The sequence below is a fragment of the Centruroides sculpturatus genome, unplaced genomic scaffold, assembly GCF_000671375.1.
Source record: "Centruroides sculpturatus isolate CEXI.00-Female unplaced genomic scaffold, Cexi_2.0 scaffold1760, whole genome shotgun sequence".
Lineage (NCBI taxonomy): Eukaryota > Metazoa > Arthropoda > Arachnida > Scorpiones > Buthidae > Centruroides > Centruroides sculpturatus.
In genome coordinates, this window is record NW_019385879.1 from 1 (window position 1) to 19,737 (window position 19,737).

General features: G+C 39.4%; 2 protein-coding genes across 2 annotated transcripts; both read left to right on the plus strand.

Moving 5' to 3' along the window:
* The first annotated feature begins 15,417 nt into the window (after positions 1-15,417).
* Positions 15,418-16,654, plus strand: LOC111642709. Its single transcript, XM_023389088.1, has 2 exons — positions 15,418-16,556; positions 16,609-16,654. Exons 1-2 carry the CDS (start codon positions 15,418-15,420, stop codon positions 16,652-16,654), a joined length of 1,185 nt encoding a protein of 394 aa, XP_023244856.1.
* A 1,718-nt stretch (positions 16,655-18,372) lies between these two features.
* LOC111642708 lies at positions 18,373-19,257 on the plus strand. The gene has a single exon (XM_023389086.1). It carries the CDS (start codon positions 18,389-18,391, stop codon positions 19,037-19,039), a length of 651 nt encoding a protein of 216 aa, XP_023244854.1. The 5' UTR covers positions 18,373-18,388; the 3' UTR covers positions 19,040-19,257.
* Positions 19,258-19,737: the final 480 nt, after the last annotated feature.

The window sequence follows — 19,737 nt, forward strand, 5'->3', positions numbered from 1 at the left end:
AAGGAAACTTATTATTAATGTTTGGTCGTCGTAGTATATTATTTATTATTTGGTATCGTTTACAATTTATTATTTATTTTTATTAATTGATATTTTGTCAGTTTATGGATATTTTTGAATTTTTGAACATATTGTTCCATTTATGTTGTATTCCATTTTAGTATATTCTATCCTGATGATGATCCGTTAAGTGGATCGAAAGCATTTGATTTTAATAAAACTCCCTCAGCAAGCAAAAGGTGGTGGTCACGTTATTTGCTATTTATAACTAATAATACATAGGATCACATTGGGTTTTGTTGGTTTTGTTTTAAAGTTGTTTCTGTTTTATATTATATATTGTGGGTTAATGATATTATCATAAGACATGAATGGTTCTTATGGAAGAACCTATATGGTTTATGTAATATGTATATAAATATTTTTGTTGTAATTTTAATGCTTTACAATATAGATATACTATATTAATTAATAAAATTAGTGTCGTTTAGATATACATGGCATATGGAACACTTAATCCGTGAATAATATAATACCAGCTGATACCAGACCTAACTTGAAGCACTGACTGAGCAGCATTAAAGATTTTGAGACAGCAATACACATTCAAGAATGTAGAAGTAAATGGAAATTGAACTCATCTAGGTAATAACTTCTCCATAACGAAAAATTTTAACTCCAATCTTGTTTTTGGTATACCAAAGATAAGACACATAAAGTTATCATGGACTATTAACTCCATTGGTTTCTTTGTATAACTGTTAAATTATTGTATACTCTTATAAGGTATAATACTTTGTATTGTTTTTGAGTTTGTGTTATTATAATACTTGTGTACTTAGCTATTTACTATTAACATTCAACTATAATTTTATTATTACTATGTTCATATCATTAAATATTTTACTACACTAAAGATGCGTATTATTATACTGTATGAATGTGATTGCTCTGTTGATCTAATATGTATACTAAATTATAAATGGCTAATATAGCATATTTCGTGAGAACGTTGTTAAAGGCATAAAAATTGCTAATATATGCGCATTGATTGTCGCACATTGATTGTTGATATTAAATGTACAGTACATAATTGATGTCGAGAATATATGTAACATACTACTGTGTTAGTAAAATAAGACTTACATTTTTTATTGGATTCGTATAAATTTATCTGTGCAAAAATATATAAGAAATGTATGTTGAATTGTACGTATATAATAACTGTATGTTGAATGTTAATTTACAATGTTAACTATATGTACTATAACTTAAATTTCTGTTCATAAAATTAAGTAACTCACGTGATATACATGAAATTATATTGTATAACATATTCTGGAATCTCAACAATAATGATTATTTGTAACATATTTTTAATTAATGGTAAATCATATGAATTATTCTTTCTGTATTCACGAAAATTGTATTAATGATATATGTATTGTAGCTATTTTTTCCTGGCAATGCTACTGCGGGGCCAGAATATGAGTTATTACATATTAAATAAAATTGATTAATTGATTGTCCCTATCTACTTACCAGCCTTGTCGTGGCACAGGGGCTCAGTACCCAGGGGGCATGCTGTAATGGCATGCGTCCTAAGGAAGCTAATGGTGCGGCAGGGAGACTCGGCCTAGTTCCGGGCCTGGAAGCCTTGTCATGTGCTTGGCATGTCCTCGGGGGAGAGGGCTGAAGACAGATTTTGAAGGTACAGTTAATACACTGGGGTTAGCACACCTGGGGCGCCAGGTAGGGAGGGGCCCAGGGGGCCTAGCCAGCTTACCCTGGCAGCCCTGGTCAACTGGCGAACAATCTCGCGCCCTGTCAGAGTGCAGGGTGGCGCCCTGTCCAGGTCCCTCTGGCAGGGCGTGGGGGCCTTAGCCGAGGCCATACAATTCGTCTTTGGTCCTCTCTTTAGCCTCGTTGCATGCCGAGTGCATGGTGGGGTGGAAGGGTCCGGTTCTTATCCGGGTCTTGGGGGGTTTTGGGATTCTTCCTTTAATTTAATATGAGTAGTTGGAAAAAAGATAAAGGTTTACACGTGCAGGGAGGTGGGGGAGGGGTACCTGACCCTCAACTTGAATCACCAACAGGCGGATTGAATGCTAGTTTACAGGTGAAGGAGACAGATGAAGATGTAGTAATTAGCAATCTTGGATATTTGCAGGAGGCAGAGAAATTATTAATTGATTTTAGAAGAGCTATATTACATAAGGATAGTAGGGTATCAAAGTTAGTTTCGAGTGCTCTAATAGATATATTTGGTCAGGCTGTAGGATTAGTTAAGAGTTTAACTTTAGAAAATAAACGGTTATTAGGAAGACTTAGTGCTTTTGAACAAGTAGAGAAGATGGCTGCGGTGCCTGTTCCTTTGTTTTCGGAAATAGTACAGGATACAAATAGAGATAGTAGGGAGGGAAGTAGTGAGTCTGTTGTGCTTATTAGAGGTAAAGCCGACGAAGGGAGTGAAGATATTAGGCGTAAAGTTTTGAGAAGTATCAACCCTAGTAAAGATAGAATACGGTTGCAGTCTATGCATAAGATGAGGAGTGGAGGTGTTGTAGTTACGCTGGCAAAAAATGAAGATAGAGAGCGTTTATTGAATAATGAGATATTAAAGGCAGAGGGATTAAATTTAACGACTCCCGTAAGGCGTAGACCACGTATGCTTTTAGTTGATGTTCCTAAGGATATCACAGAAATATAATTCGTTCGGTTAATTTTTACTCTTAATTCTGATTTAATTTATGGTGATTCAGTCTGTGATTTTGATGAATTTAGTCGTGATTTTAAATTGTTATATCGCACTGGGAGAAAGTGTGATTTTATGGTTAATTGGGTGGTTGAAGTAGCACCAGGTTTGCGGCATAAGCTATTGACTTTAACTAAGTTATATATAGAATATAGATGTTGTGGGATTAAGGATTATTGTGTGATAACTAAGTGTTTTAGGTGCCAGATGTTTAACCATATCTCAAAGTTTTGCAAGCAACAGACAGAGACTTGTTATAAATGCGGGGAAGATGGTCATAGGTTGAGGGACTGTAGTAAGGAAACTCCTGTTAGGGTTTGTGTACCGTGCAAAAGATTAGGGAAAAGAAACGATCATATTTCTAGGGACAAGAATTGTTATTCTTTTCAGATAGCGATAAGTCGTTATAAACAAACCATAGACTATGGATAATAGGAGTATTAAGTCAGTTTTAAAAGTGGCACAAATTAATATGCAACGGAACAAAATTGTCCCTAGTGAATTGTTGTTATATATTGATAAGTTTAAGCCGGATGTGTTAGTGGTACAGGAACCGTATGTATATAAGGATAAGGTAAGGGGGTTTGGTTTAGGTATGCGGGTAGTGCAGAGTTTTGCTGAAACTCCGTGGGCTGCCCTGGTTATTTGTAGTCCAGTGTGGGTACCTTTGAATTTAGTTCAGTTCTCTTCTACCTGTGCTGTTGCACAGATGTCAAGTGAGAGTACAAAAGTTTATATAGTTAGTTTATACTTTCCCCCTTCCGGTGATATTTATAAATTGGTAGCTGAATTGGAAGTGATTTTGATGGCTTTATCTGGGAATATGATAGTTTTAGGCATTGACTCGAACTCCTAGTCTCCCCTTTGGGGTAGTAGTATATTGGATGATCGCGGAGAAGTTTTGATGGCTGTTTTAGGCAGATGGAATTTTAGTGTGTTACATGATTAATCGGAAGTCCCAACGTTCCAATCTTCTAGGGGTTTTTCTTTTGTTGACATGGTGGCCTATTCGGAGAATTTGGGTCAATTTCTATCACTGTGTAGGGTGTCTCATGAGTATAGTTCTTCTGATCATGCATTGCTATCATATGAGGTTGATTTTGGTACTAAAAGGCATGTAATAGATTATGACTTTTATTTTACAAAGGGAGGAAATTGGGAAAGATTCAGAGCTATTGTTCTGAGGTATCTTGATAACCATCGGACCCCGGAAATTGGGAATAAAAGTGATTTAATTACTTATTGTAATAATATACATCAGGCTTTTGGTAGAGCTATGTATGTTACAGTTCGCATAAGACGAAGGTGTAAATATAGGACACGATGGTGGAGTGACGAGTTAGATATGCTGCGTCGTAAGGTATGTAGGTTGCGAAGATTTTTTCAACGTGAACGGGATTTGGTTTTGCGGGGTATTAAGTATCAGGAATACCGTAAGATATATAAGGAATATAGATGTAAAATATTGATAGCTAAAAAAGTCAGTTGGCGTAATTTTGTTGAATCAGGTTCAAATAGGGATGTGTGGGGTACACCATACAAAATAGTACAAGAAAAGGTAAAGTCTATGAATGTATTGTGTTCAGTGCGTGATGATTTAGGTTATTCAACAGATTGGGAAACGTCTGTTGATAGTTTGTTTAGAGTATTGTTCCCTGATGATAATAAGGAGGAAGATACAATTGCCCAGGAACAAATTAGAGTTGATAATGATAATTATTTTAATAATAGGAAGTCAGAGTTGTTTACAGTGGCAGATTTAGATAAGGTTATATTACAATTGAAAGGCCGTAAAGCCCCCGGGTATGACAGTATTACGTATTTAATGTTACGGCAGACCTATCCTGTTATTCGTAGTGAGTTATTGCATTTATATAATAATTGTCTATTGTTTGGCATATTTCCTAATACGTGGAAATTAGCAAAGGTTATTTTATTGCTTAAGGATAAGAATAGGGATAGACAGGATCCGAAATCTTATCGCCCAATATGCCTTCTATCAACTATTGGCAAAGTTTTTGAGAGGTTGATTAAAGTTAAATTGCAAGCGGTGTTTAGGAATTATTTGGATGAGGATCAATATGGATTCCGGAGGGGTAGATCCACGACGGATGCCATTTGTGTCTTGCAGGCGCGGGCACAAAACTTGGAGTGTAAATATGTGTTAGGGATTTTTTTGGACATTAGTGGTGCATTCGATAATATTTGGTGGCCAACTGTCATGCAGACTCTACGTCAACAGAATTGTCCTCTAGATTTGTATAGTGTCATAAATGATTACTTTAGACATCGGGTTGTTAGGTATTCTCATGGGGAAAAGTACAGAGATAAGGTTGTTAGTAAAGGGTGTCCCCAGGGCTTGGTCCTGGGTCCTGAATTTTGGAATTATGTTTTTAATGGCATTCTGGTAGGTCTTCGAAGCTCAGGTTATCAGTTTGTGGCATACGCGGATGATATAGTGGTATTGGTGGCTAATAATAGTAGGGCTGGCTTGGAGGTGTTCAGTGGTGAGGTGCTCCGTCTGCTTAGCTCTGGGCTTAGGAATATTAAATTGCAACTTGCCCCTTTAAAGTCGGGGATATTGCTGTTGAGGGGTGTCCTTAGCCCGGATCGCTCCCCCAGTGTGCGTGTGGATAATGTCCCTATTCGGATGGCACGGTCCTTAAATTACCTTGGTTTGAAACTGGGGAATAGGATGTCGGTGGCCGATCATGTTAATGAGGTGACGTATGCCGCTGGTGTGTGGGGGTGACGTGTTAAAACCCCCTCTTATACAGAAGTTATGGAAGGCTCAACGTGTAGCACTTCTTATGTTGACCTGAGCATATAGGACTACTTCAACCGCTGCAATCCAAGTTATTGCTAATGAGTTACCTCTTGATTTAGAGGTTAAGTATGCCTATTATAGATATTTAATATGTATTGGGGTTGCTTTTAATATAGGTAATTTTTATTATCCGAGGGATTTTATTGGGAAAACTGATGCCTGGGCATGGAGATCTATTCGGGGCCAGATATATCGAGAGTGGGATTGTAAATGGAAGGATATGGATAAGGGTAGAGTAACTGCTGTATTTTTTCCCTCTGTGTTGGATAGAATTCGCATGGGGTGGGTAGAACCGGGTTTCTATGTGAGTCAAATTCTTTCGGGCCACGGTGATTTTCGTTTGAAATTGTGTCAATTTAATTTAGTTTCTTCTATTTTATGTGAGTGTGGGATGGAGGATAGTTTAGAGCACTTCGTGTTTGTGTGTCCAAGACTGGCAGTGTGGCGATCAACTTGTATATATTTAAATTGTAATGGGGATGTGGGTAACCTACGTCGGTTAGTCTCGTCAGAAGTCATCTATGGGAAAGTTTTTAAGGTTTTAAAGCTAATGCTTTTAGAGCATTCTATTTTACGTGGTTTTAGACATTAGTTTAAAGGTTGGTTATACTTATTTCTTATATTGTCCAGTTTTAATTGTATTTATTTTAGATATTCTGGTGTTTATAGTTTAATATTTAATTTTGGATCTATTCTGCTGAGAAGTCTTCTTAGACAGGTGCAGCAGGAGATTGGGACTTTGGGACGCTTGTCCCTATCTACTGGGGCCGAGACCCTAAGCGTTTGTTGTGAGTATCGTTTGAAAGTGCTTTTGCTATATCGAGTTGATTTAGTGTGTTTCACACTCTTTTGCTCACAGTGCAGTCTCAAGACAGCTAACCTACTCGTGGTGGCCCTGTTGCCCTGTCTCTGGGGTGCTGATAGCTGTCAATAAAAGGCAGTTTTCACTGCCATTCTTTTCTCTATTCTTTTCTCCTATTTCTTATTTGTCGTTTCAGATGAGCGGGACTGACGAGTTGCCAGCCCCGAAGATGGATACTGTAGAAAAAGGAAGAGTGAAGATATCACAGATCAAAGAAGATCTGGCAAGATACATGAGAGATAACCCAAATTCAAAGTTTGGAACAATAGTACACTCAGCTGCAATATTGGATTTTTTGACCAAGAAGTAGAAATATTTAATAGAACCTTTAAGCCAAGGGACGTACAAATAGAAGAGCTCACAAAAAAAGTCGATGAGCTACTTAATGAAAGACAGATCATCCCAACATATGCCGAGAAGGTAAGAGGAAGTGCACCATCAACATCTCGTATAGAACAAGGTACAATACTGAGTATAAACAGTGAAGATCAGAGTGAAAATGCTGAAGGAATTAAGAGCAGATTGAAGGAAAGTTTAAACCCAAAGCAAATGAACATTGGAATCAAAAGAATGAGAAGATTACAGAATAAGGGCCTGCTGGTGGAAGTGGAAGGGAAAGGTAATGGAGAACAACATGAAAGAAATTAATGCAATACCGAAATTAAAAGCAAGGGAACCAAAAAAGGTCCTACCGAAAGTTACAATTTTCAACATACCATCAAATCATAACAGAACAGAGATAGTAGAAGGAATATATCAACAGAATGAAGTTATTGGAAATGTATATCAAAGAATAGATGATTTCAGGAAAGAGATTAATGTGAAGGTTAAATTTGGTAGAAGCCCAGAGGTTAAACACTGGGTCTGTGAAATCTCACCAGGACTTAGAAGAATACTGCTTAAGCTCAAAAGAATAAACTTGGAATGGGTAAGATGTTCAGTGGAAGAGCACTTTACAATAGTACAATGTTTTAAGTGCTGTAAGTATGGGCATTTTGCTCAGGACTGTCAAAGTGAACGAAATTACTGTAACCACTGTAGTGGTGACCATAAATATATAGAATGCAAGAATAAGCAAACTGCGCCAACATGTATCAATTGTATCAGGAATAAGAATGCCAATTTTGGTCATCGAGCAAATCAGAATGCGTGCAGTGAAAGACAAAAGATAATTAAGATGATACAATAAAGAATGGAGTATGAATAGTATTATAGAATTAACACAGGCTGATAACAACCAATGTAAACAGAGAGATTGCTTTAAAGTTATACAAATTAACCTGGGAAGAGGAATTGCGGCGGTGTCGCAATTAGTTGAGAGAATGTGTAATAAGGCAGACTTACTGTTGGTACAGGAGCCTTATCAGAGAAATGGCACCCCAATGGGTTGGCCAATTGTCAGTAACAAACTTTATAACATCAAAAATTCATTTATGCTTTAACACAATAAAGTGCTATAAATTAAGACACTTGGCAGGTTTTTTCATCTTTATTTAGTTATCAACTAAATAAAGATGAAAAAACCCGCCAAGTGTCTTAATTTATAGCACTTTATTGTGTTAGAAGCATAAACAAATTGTAAAGCACGGTTTCATATCATCAAAATCAAAAATTCAATTACTTGGACAATGGTTCTTGTGACAGACTTAAGACTGAGGTGTGTATTATTGACAAAATTTAGTGATTCTTTCATTACAATAGTGGAAATAGCATTACCAGACGGTAATTGGATTGTGGGAAGTATTTATTTTCCAAAGGATAAGGATATACGACAATTACTAGGAAAATTAGATGAGGTGATGGTTACGTACGCAGGTACACATAGAATCTTGATTGCAGGAGATGTAAATGCACACTCTTGCTTGTGGTTTGACATGGATACAGATGATCGTGGTGAGTTGTTAGAAGAATTTATAAGTGAAAAAGAACTATTTATTGTAAATGAGATTGGCCATCTACCAACTTTTGAATCAGCAAATGGTTCGTCAAATTTTGATATTACTCTGTGTAATTATGCGGCACTCCCCTATATACATCAGTGGGAGGTCTGTCCGGATTTCTCTCTCTCTGATCATCGTTATATTACTTATACCATGGAACATGAGATTATAGAGGGCAATAAGAGGAAGTTAAACATGCGTTTAGCAAACTGGAGCAGGATTGTTGAAGAAATAAGTGGGCAAACACAGTGCCTTGAGAACATAGTGGATCACTATCAAGCAGAAATAGAACTAAATAAACTGATTACTATCATAAACGGCAGTATAATAAGACATATTCCAAGAATGGAGGAAACGGCTAAAAGGAATAAATGGTGGAATAAGGAACTTACTGTTCATAAAAATAAGTTAGCAGCGAAAAGGAAGAGATTTCAAAAGTGCAATGATACACAGGGATAGATGGAGGAGTGACTTTCTTGCAGAACAAAGGAAGTATAAAGAGAATATTAAGAAGGTAAAGTTAGAGAGCTGGAAAAAGTTTTGTAATAAGTGTTCGAGTGACCCCTGGGGGTTACTCTATAAAATTGGAACAAAAAAGCTTAAATCAGGAACTGTTTTAACAGACTTTAAAAAGGCTGATGGCGGTCAAGCGAGAACAACTCATGAATGTCTTACGGTCCTTATGAATACCTTTTTTAACAGTGATGATTTCAAACAGGATACAATTCTGCAAGCCTGCATTCAGAAAAATCTAAGGTTCAACATAAATAGCGCTGATAACCCGGTTTTTACGCAGGGGGAGATTAATTGGGCGATTAAAAGCTTCAAAACTGGTAAAGCGCCAGGTAGTGACGAGATTACTATTGAGATGGTGACTGAAATTCATAAAAGATTGCCACAGTTGCTAATAAATATATTTAATTGCTGCCTGACTTATGGTATTTTCCCGGCTCTCTGGAAAAATGCAGTGGTGATTCCAATTTACAAGGGTCAGAATAAACCACTTAACGAAGCAAGGAGTTTCAGACCCATCTGTCTTCTCCCCGTTATGGGGAAAATATTAGATAAGCTTGTTGTAAAGAGGCTATTGGAATGGTTTGATTGTTACCACCCATTTAATGAACATCAGTTTGGATTTCGTGAGGGAGTAGGTGCAGAAACAGCAATTTATAAGGTCGTACGTGAAATAGAGATGACGAGGGATCAGTTCCCCTGGGTGGGGGCAGTTAGCCTTGACATTCAAGGCGCGTTTGACTGTGCCTGGTGGCCGTCAATCTTGTATCGGCTTGAGGATGTAGGCTGCCCTAGAAATATATACAGGTTAATATGTGACTATTTTACGAATAGGAAAACATCAATATCATATGGAGAAGCTAGACTTACAAAGGAGGTTACCATGGGATGCCCGCAAGGATTCTGTTCAGGACCATTCTTTTGGTGTTTGATACTAAACGATTTATTAAATCAAAATTTCTTACATGCGAAAAGAATCACGGCGTATGCAGATGACATTATGTTAATAGAAGGTGCAAATTCAAGGGCTGACTTGGAGAGGCAAATTAATAAGGTTTTGCAAAAGATATACGAATGGGGAGCAGATAATCGGCTCTCCTTTAACCCAACGAAAATGATTGCAGTTATCTATACAAAATTTGAGGTTAACAAAAGAGCACCAAGTTTTCATATGAATGGACAAAGAATAAAGATTGAAGATAAGATCAGATATTTGGGAGTGATATTGGATGATAAAATGTCTTGGTTGCCACACCTTGTAGGCATTAAGGATAAAATTAACAAACTGGCAGTTTGGATGCTTAAGATTGCCAGGCGAGACTGGGGACTTACTGGAGAGGCACTCTTAACAATTTACAGAGGTGCGATTTTACCTATTGCGGCATATGCTGTAGAAGCATGGGGAGAATCAATTTTTTGACCCCAAGTTAAAAGGAAACTAATTTCAATTCAAAGATTGGTTCTTTTACGAATAACAAGAACCTTTAGAACGGTAGCCAATGAAGCGTTACAGGTTTTGGCAGGCGTAATGCCGCTAGACATACAGTTAAAGTTAAGATATGATATCAAACACTGTAAGGAAAGAAAACATGTGCCACCTTATTTACAATTGGAGAACGTCAAACTAGAGAGGCAACTCCTTAAAACACAAAGGCTTAGTATAAGACATGTGCCTAATATCCAAGTTAAAGAACATAACATTACAGATATGAGATTATACACAGATGGTTCAAGTTCAGTAGAAGGTACTGGCTCTGCATTCGTATACTGTGTGTGTGGGAAAGAGCACTATAATCAACAAAGGAGGTTACATGCTTTATGCAACAACTTTCAGGGAGAGATGTTCGCTATCTTGTTTGCCCTGAGATGACTTAATAAAGCAAGTATTAATATACATGTTACAATATGCACAGATAGTCAATCGGCAATCTCGGCAATAAGAGATCTGAATAATAGAAATCCATTAACAAACGAAATATGGAAGGAACTGGTACGAGCCGAAGGGCCTGACATTAACAACGGAATTGTGTTCGCATGGGTTAAAGCTCATGTGGGACTTTTTGGAAATGAGAATGCGGATAGGTTAGCAAAAGATGCATCAAGTAAAGAGTTACGGATCTCATACAATGGATTTACGTTACAGACAGTGAAGTCAAGAATTAAACAATATTACACTAACTTATGGCAGGAGAGATGAAAGAGTTCTACTAAAGGCAGAGAACTATTTTCGTTCATCCCAAGCGTACCTAAGAGGTTGACTATAAGTCATTTTACTGTTACACATTATATATCAGCGTTCCTCACAAGACATGGATACTTCAATGGATATCTGTATGAACATGGATATAGTGAATCAGAGTTATGCGAGACTTGTGGAGTGAGAGAAGATACAACACATATTATATTTGACTGTATTAAACTAGAAGATAGAAGATTGGAACTTCGTGCACTCTGTGAACAATTAGGTCATCAATGGCCTATTCAAAAGCACCTTCTGATTGAAGATGCTACGTTATTTGCGTTGTTGTTGGACATATGTACTAAGTATCATTGTACGCGTAAAATCTAATCGATAGTGTGTGTAACCATCTCGCAATTTATTGTTAAAAACAATCTGGTATTGCGGATATAACTATGTAAGACTCACAAAATTGTACGGTGTATTTAAAAATTTGTAATTAAACTTGATTTTAAATTCTGTGCGAAGCGTTGCAAGGCAGAGAGACAGTAAAAGGAGCTGTCGAAGCGGCCGCATCAAGTAACACGGCTGCAAAGACGAGCTCCAACATTAACGAAAAAAAAAGAAAAAAAAAAAAAAATGTCCCTATCTACTGAAGCGGCGCTAGTACTTCAAAGTGATAGAATGTGGACAACTTCAGCTCTTAATTTTTTATAATATTTTGTGTGCATCTTATTATTTTATATTAGTGTTATACATTTGCTGAATCCGTTTTGCATCTGGAACAAGAGTCCGTCGAAATTTTTCAAATTGGATACTCCGTTAAGAAGTTATGCCATTTTGAAAATTTGGATTTTACGAATTCGGTTTACCGGACTTAGTTGACCGATCATCCGGGTCATGGTACGCTATTTTATTAGCACTATGTATGTGAGTAAAACTTTAAAATTTAATTGTTCTGGACTTAATATTTGCGGAATTATCGACTATTTCCGGTCTAAATTCGAACTCAGTTAACTTTCTTCCGGTGGGCCATTTTCACAAAATACTCAGGCAGTTCTCTTAAGACCCTAAACGTAACCTGCTCAGAAAATTTCGTTATCATCGGACTAATAGTTTTTAAATTACGGCAATTCTTAGATTTCATCAAATTCAACATCCTGTTAAAGGTCATTGACCTCAACTTCTATAAGCTTCTAGAACATTAACCGGAAGTTGGGTTTTTCTCGCTTTCTAATAAAATTTATACTATTTTACTTAAAATGGAATCTATAATGCAGAAGTTTCGTGAAACTACTAATGGTATTATGGACGAAATTAGGCAATATTCTCGCCGATTTCCGAACGCTAAATTTGGAGCTGATTGCCACTTATCATTTATCTTAACACAATTCTCGAGATTAGTCGAACTTGCTGAGGTAACCCTTCACAATAACAATGTAATTAATGAAACATTATCTGGATTAGTAACAAAGGAAGATTTATTAAGATTTACAGAAACTCAAAATAAAGAAACTAGCAAAATTATGAAGGATATTCAATATACCATGCTTACCAATAGGGAAAACATATCAGATGATTTTAGTGGAGGCAACGACTCTTGTCCTTCGAGTTATAGGGATGTTCTAAAGAAAGGATTAAAACCAACTCTTAATGTAAGTGAACCGCCTCCGCCAAAATACACAGTACTAGTTTATAGCAATAAGAAAGAGGCTACTTGTGAGGAGACAAAAAAGCAATTAACAGACAATCTGAATCCTGGAGTGTTAGGTATAGGAGTACGAAATGTTAGAAAAATAGGAAATGGAGGTATCGCTGTGGATTTACAACACAAAAATGAAGTCAAATATTTTAAAGAGAATGCAGAAAAAATTCCTAATCTAAGTGCAAAATTACCTAAAAAAAGATTACCTCTGATAAAAATAGCATCAGTACCTAAATGTGTAGCTAAAGAAGATCTAATCTTACAAATTTTTGAGCAGAATGCATATCTATTAGATACTTTTACTGATAGAATCTTTGCTGAACAGGTACACATTAAGTTCTCATTAAATGAGAAGAATACTGAAAATGTCTCCTGGGTACTGGAAGTAACTCCAGAGATCAGACAAAAGATGATAAAAGCTGGGAAAATTTATCTACAATGGTCTTCATGTCGTGTTTATGACTACATTCCAGTAATACAGTGTTACAGATGTCTATCTTTCCATCACTTTGCTAAACGTTGCCCTGAAAAAGAAAATATATGTAGTCACTGTAACGAGAAGCATCTATTTAAATGTTGTCCGAATAAGCAGAATCCACCCAAGTGTATTAATTGCTCCCGAGGAAATTTAGACAATAACGATCATAACACCATGGATAAAAATTGTCCAGTTTATATTAAAGAGAAAGCTAGACTTCAACAGATGACTTTATACAGTTGATATATATTCGTGATGACTACATTGTTGATATACTTTTGTATTGACTGCATTATCTTCTATGTTTAGCACTTCTCTCTTTAAATGTGAATTCTCTGTTTGATAATTGATTGTCGTTAATGCTTCATATGTAGCTAAAATATTTAAGATGTCATGCATCATATGTGATTTCTGTGATACTACGTACCATAATATAATTGAAATATGTAATGTGTAATTATGATATATTCTAATATTGAACATATTGTTCAATTACTTTGTACTTTACTATGACACTGTACCTTTAACTTTGTTCTCTATTACATGAAATTTAATTTGTATATATTTGATTATATTTATTTTACTGTTAATATTTCCATTATGTACTACATATAATCTGTATTAATTATTTCTGTATATTATGTTTATTTATTATATATAATTTTACTCTGTATTCTGTGTTATACAAAGCATTGAATTATCGTTATATATCTTGTATATTTAATATCTTCCTGGTAATGCTAATTGCGGGGCCAGGAAATATGTATTAACACGTTGAATAAAATGAATGAATGAATGTCCCTATCTACTGGGGCTGAGACCCTAAGCGTTTTGTGTGCGATTGTGAGCTATTTTTCGAAGCAAACCGTTCGAAGCTATTCTCTCACCTTTACCAAGTGTCTACTAGACGCTATTTATCGCAAGACACCACTACCTGTCTCCAGCTGCTGACCTACACGTGGTGGCCCTGTTTCCCCTTCTTTAGGGGGTGCTAACAGCAGCTGTAAACGGCACTTTTCAGTGCCATTCTCCAACTTTCATTTATTCTTACCTCTTCCCCTGTCACTTCCCTTTTGGCTATGTGTAGGGATGAGGAATCCGTTGACCCCCCCCGGGAAGCAGCCCGAGCAGGGGATGGTAGAACTTTTTACCATTAGAGACGAACTTGAGCAGTACATGGAAAAGAACCCATATTCAAAGTTCGGGACCAAAACTCACTCCAGTAGTATACTTGAATTCTTTGACAGAATGATAGACGTATACAAGAATACCAAGAAGCCTGGCAATACGGAGATGGAAGAAATAGCAACGAAGCTTGACCAACTACTGGAAGCTAGCAAGATGCGGCAACCACCAGCACCCACTTTTGCGGAGAAAGTCAAGGGAGTCCCGCCTGCCTCGAGGCCCAATTCCAACACATCGGTCATTATTATAGAAATTAAAGACAAGAAAAAAGACGCCGAGACGATAAAAAGGCGGCTCAAGCAGCACCTGAATCCAAAAGCCCTTAAAGTCGGCATAACCAAAGTGAGAAAAATAAGAAATCAAAGTGTCTTAGTGCAGATAAAACAACAAAGCAGCGAGGAAAATGTTATAGAGGAAATAAGCAAGATCAACAACCTGACAGCAAGGGAACCTAAGAAAATCCTACCAAAAATGGCGATCTACAATGTGACAAGAGACATCGGAAAGGAAGAAATTGTGGAAACCATATACCAACAGAACCTGAAAATAGCGGAACACTATACAGACTTGGAAGAATTCCAGAAGGACATCAACATCAAGTACAAATGGGGCAGAAAACCAGAGGTTAACCACTGGGTATGCGAAGTGACACCAAAACTGAGGAAAATCCTTCTAAGACTAAAGAAAATCAACATCAACTGGGTCCGATGCAGCGTCGATGATTACTACAACATCGTCCAGTGTTTTAGATGCTGCAAGTATGGGCACTTTGCCAAGGATTGTTCGAGTGAACATGCCTACTGCAATCACTGAGGAGGCGATCACAAGTATTCCGAATGCAGGAACAAGAGCAAGGCACCAAACTGCATCAACTGCGTAAGAAATAAGGCCACCAACTTCGCCCATAAAGCAAACCAGAACTGCTGCAGCGAAAGGACAAAAATGATCAGAAGTATACGAGCCAAAACCACCTATGGATAAAGGCAATACGCAAAACGAAGAAAGCCAACAACCGAAAGTTAATCAACATTCCCTAAACATCCTGCAGACCAACCTTGGCAGAGGTGTAGAGGCGGTTTCACAGTTGGTGGCATACCCGGCCACAGATGCCAAAGTGCTGCTTTTGCAAGAACCGTATCAACGAGACGGTAAACCCTTTGGATGGCCACTCCACATGAAGAAACTTTACCACTGCGGCAACGAGGTGCCCTGGACAATGATAGGAATCACGGACCCAAACCTCTGCTGTCTCCTGCTAACGCAACACAGCAACGCCTACCAAACCTTCATCAAAATCAACAACATGAGTCAATACTGGATCATAGGAAGTGTCTACGTTCCAATGGAATCGTGCATGGAAGCGGCCCTAAAAGACATCGAGGTGGTCATTGACAAATACTACTCAACCCACAGGATTATCATCGGCGGAAACTTCAACGCACATTCTTTCATATGGTATGAAGAGGAAACAGACGATCGGGGCGAGGCCATCGAGGAATTCGCTTGCGAAAAGGACCTGTTCTTCCTAAACGAGCCAGGCAACCTGAGTACCTTCGAGAGTAGCAACGGCACCTCCAATGTGGTCATTACAATCTGCAATAAACTTGCCCTCAACTTCGTTAACGATTGGGAAGTGCTAAATGAGATTACTCTATCCGACCACCGTTACATTACCTTCAAGATAACCAGCTTTATTACACCAGATTCGAACATCAAGAAGTACAACTTAAGGCGAGCAAATTGGGACAAGATCATCACTACCATCACTGAAGCAGATTACAACTTTGAGAGTATTAACACTGAGTTGGATGCCGAAATCGCTGCCAACAGCTTCCTACATCTCCTCACCACCACCATTGATCGCCACATCCCTTTATACAAGGAAAGAGAGAGGATCATCCGCTGGTGGAACAAAGACCCTCAAACCCACAAGAACAAGACTAACGCCAAGAGGAAGAGATACCAAAAGAGCAGGAACCCAGCGGAGAGAGAGCTGTTAAAAGAAGCTTATCTAGAAGAGCAGAAAAAATATAAAGAACACATCCGATCCACCAAAAGGACAAGCTGGAAAGATTTCTGCACGAGATCGTCCGCCTACCCCTGGAACGTCTTGTACAAAATCGGAACCCAAAAATTTCAACTAACGGATCTCAGAAATACCAAGGGAGATCGGGGATCTAACACCAAAGACTGTCTCAAGTTACTGCTAGATGAATTCTTCAAAGAAGACGATCCATCCACCAACAACCTGCATCACGCCAACATCAGACGCAATCTAAACTACAAATCCAATGGCCCCAACATTCACAGAAAAGGAAATCAACTGGGCCCTGGCGAAATTCAAGAAGGGAAAAGCGCCAGGCCACGATGGACTCACCATAGAGATCATCCAAAGCCTAAATGCTCGCATACCAGCTCTCCTCCCGGCACTCTGCAACTGCTGTCTACAAAACGGCATATTCCCTAGCTACTGGAAGAAGGCCACCGTCACTCCCATATACAAGGGCAAGAATAAGGACATCGAATATACTAAGAACTATAGACCAATCTGCCTCATCCCTACCATGGGTAAGCTACTAGACCGATTAATTACAAGAAGGCTAACAGAATGGTTAAACACTCACAATCCACTCCATCCCAACCAATTCGGATTCAGGGAGGGCATCAGCTCAGAAGACGCCATCAACAGAGTTGTGAAAAGATTGCAAGAATGCAAGTCTTCTGCCTCCTGGACTGCCGCTATCAGCCTCGACATTCAAGGCACCTTCGACGCCTGATGGCCACTTCTGCTCGCCAAGCTCGAAGAAAAACAGTGCCCAAGCAACCTTTACAACCTGATCTGCAACTACTTCCAGAGTCGTTCTGCCACCCTCACCTATGGTGGTGTCACCGTCTCGGAACAAGTTTCCATCGGCTGCCCACAAGGCTCTTGCTCTGGCCCCCTTTTCTGGAGCATTCTCGTGGACGACATCTTACGCCGCGGTTTCCTGCAGGACGGACACGTTACTGCCTACACAGATGACATCATCCTGATCACCTCCACCAACAGCAGAGCAAACCTTGAAAAGATCACCAATAATATTCTACTGAAGATCCATAACTGGGGTGTGGACAACAAACTCTGCTTTAACCCCAGCAAGACAAACGCCCTCATACTTACCAACTACAAAGTCGAGAAAAAACATCCAAAAATACATCTCAACAATGAGCAAGTGAACATCTCCCCAACATTGGACTATCTGGGAATCACCCTCGATAACAAATTAAGTTGGATCCTGCATGTAGAAAACATAATGAAGAAGACGGGAAGCCTATTCGCCTGGTTCACGAAAGTCGCTAGGAAAGACTGGGGTCTCTCTGGCATGGCGCTGAAGGTGTACCAGGGTGCTGTTGTTCCCATGGTGGTCTACGGCGCTAGTGCCTGGAGCGACAGAACAGCTCACACATATATCAGAAGAAAACTCCTTTCCATACAGCGAAGAATCCTTCTACGTATGACAAGAGCCTATAGAACAGTCTCAAACAACGCATTACATGTTCTGGCCGGTGTTCTGCCCTTGGACCTCGAGATTATGCTGAAGAAGGACGTCCATCTCTTATGATCAGAAGGAATCATCCCCAGCCACATCTCCACTGCGTCTACCCGCATCGAACCATCCATTCCCGCCATCCAGAGGCTCAACATCAAAGACATTCCAGCCATCACCACAAAAGCCTACAACTCTAGCCTCATCAATCGTATCTACACGGACGGTTCCAGGAACACCGACGGCGTGGGAGCCGCCTTCGTGTACTTCAACAGACGACGACCACTGTACCATCAATCCTGGAAATTACACAAGAACTGCAGCAACTATCAAGCTGAACTATTCACCATCTATAAGGCCCTAAAGTGGGTAAAGCATCACCATAGATGCTCCAAAGTTTACATTTGCACTGACAGCATGTCAGCAATTGAAGCACTAAAAGACGTCAACAATAAGGGAAAGTTAGTGCAAGACATCTGGCACCTGCTAAGGGACGCTACAAAAGAAAACATCCTATACTTCTGCTGGGTCAAAGCCCACGTCGGTCATGAAGGGAACGAGACCGCAGATAGACTAGCCAAGGAAGCATGCAAACAGGACACCAATCCCACCTACAGCCTCACCCCCTTAAGCAGTATGAAACATCAGCTGAAGCTCCATTACCGTACCCGATGGCAACATCTCTGGAGCACCTCCGCAAAGGGAAGGGACCTCTTCGCCTTCCCGCCAGATGTGAACCAAAGAATCCAAAGCAAGCACATCGATATCGACCATCACACCACGGCTTTTCTGACGAACCACGGTGACTTCAAAGGCTACCTATACAGGTACGGGCACGCCCCGTCCCCCCTCTGCGTATCCTGTGGGGTCCTGGAGGACCCTCTCCACATCCTGTTCAACTGCAATTGTCTCGAGGCAACACGTCATGAACTTCGACTCACAAGTGTCTCTGAAGGCTTCAAGTGGCCAATCTCTCCATCTTCGGCAGTGTTAAACAACAACCTGTACAACATAGTACTCAACATCATCAGGACGAATGTCAAACAGAAGAAAAATGGTATCCTGTAAATATAGTATCAGCGCTAGTACACGTGAATCGTACTGTATAAATAACTAACTCCGTGTTAACGGAGGTACTATTGTCGCGCATTCGATTTTATTTTAATGTAACCAGTTTAATAGATTATATAATCTATTAGTTTTAATTACTCTCTACGAAGCCTAGCGGTGTAGAGATCATTAAATATAAACAGTCGAACGGGACAACCATATTGAGTCGCCCCCGAAAGTTCCAACAAATTGACGAAGTTCCAACAAATGAAATGAAATGTCCCTATCTACTCCTCTCTAAATGGGGGTCCATTGCTTGTGCCCAAATCAGGCAATGGCCCCAAATCGTACATACCAGCCTTGTCGTGGCAGAGGGGCTCAGTATCCAGGGGACATGCTGTAATGGTATGTGTCCTGGGGAAGTTAATGGTGCAACGGGAGATTCAGGTGTCTGCCTGTCTCTAAAACTATGGCATGTGCCTAGATTAGTGTCTCGGGGGAGAGGGTTAGGCCCCAAGGGTACAGCTTTAAAACTGGGGGGGAAACACCTGGGGCGCCCCTTAGTTAGGGGCCTGGTGGGGCTAGCCGGTCCCTACTGGCCGCCCTGGTCAAAGGGTGTATAATCCCGCCCCCTGTCAGAGTGCAGGGTGGCGCCCTGGTCAGGACCCTCTGGCAGGGGGTGGGGCCACTGCCGAGGCCACGGGGACTGCCCCTGG

Coding starts and splice junctions, on each gene's coding strand:
- LOC111642709 (XM_023389088.1), top strand. CDS start 15,418: ATGGATAAAGGCAATACGCAAAACGAAGAAAGCCAACAACCGAAAGTT. Junction 16,557..16,608: donor GCCTACCCCTGGAACGTCTT/GTACAAAATCGG, acceptor AGAAATACCAAG/GGAGATCGGGGATCTAACAC.
- LOC111642708 (XM_023389086.1), top strand. CDS start 18,389: ATGTCAGCAATTGAAGCACTAAAAGACGTCAACAATAAGGGAAAGTTA.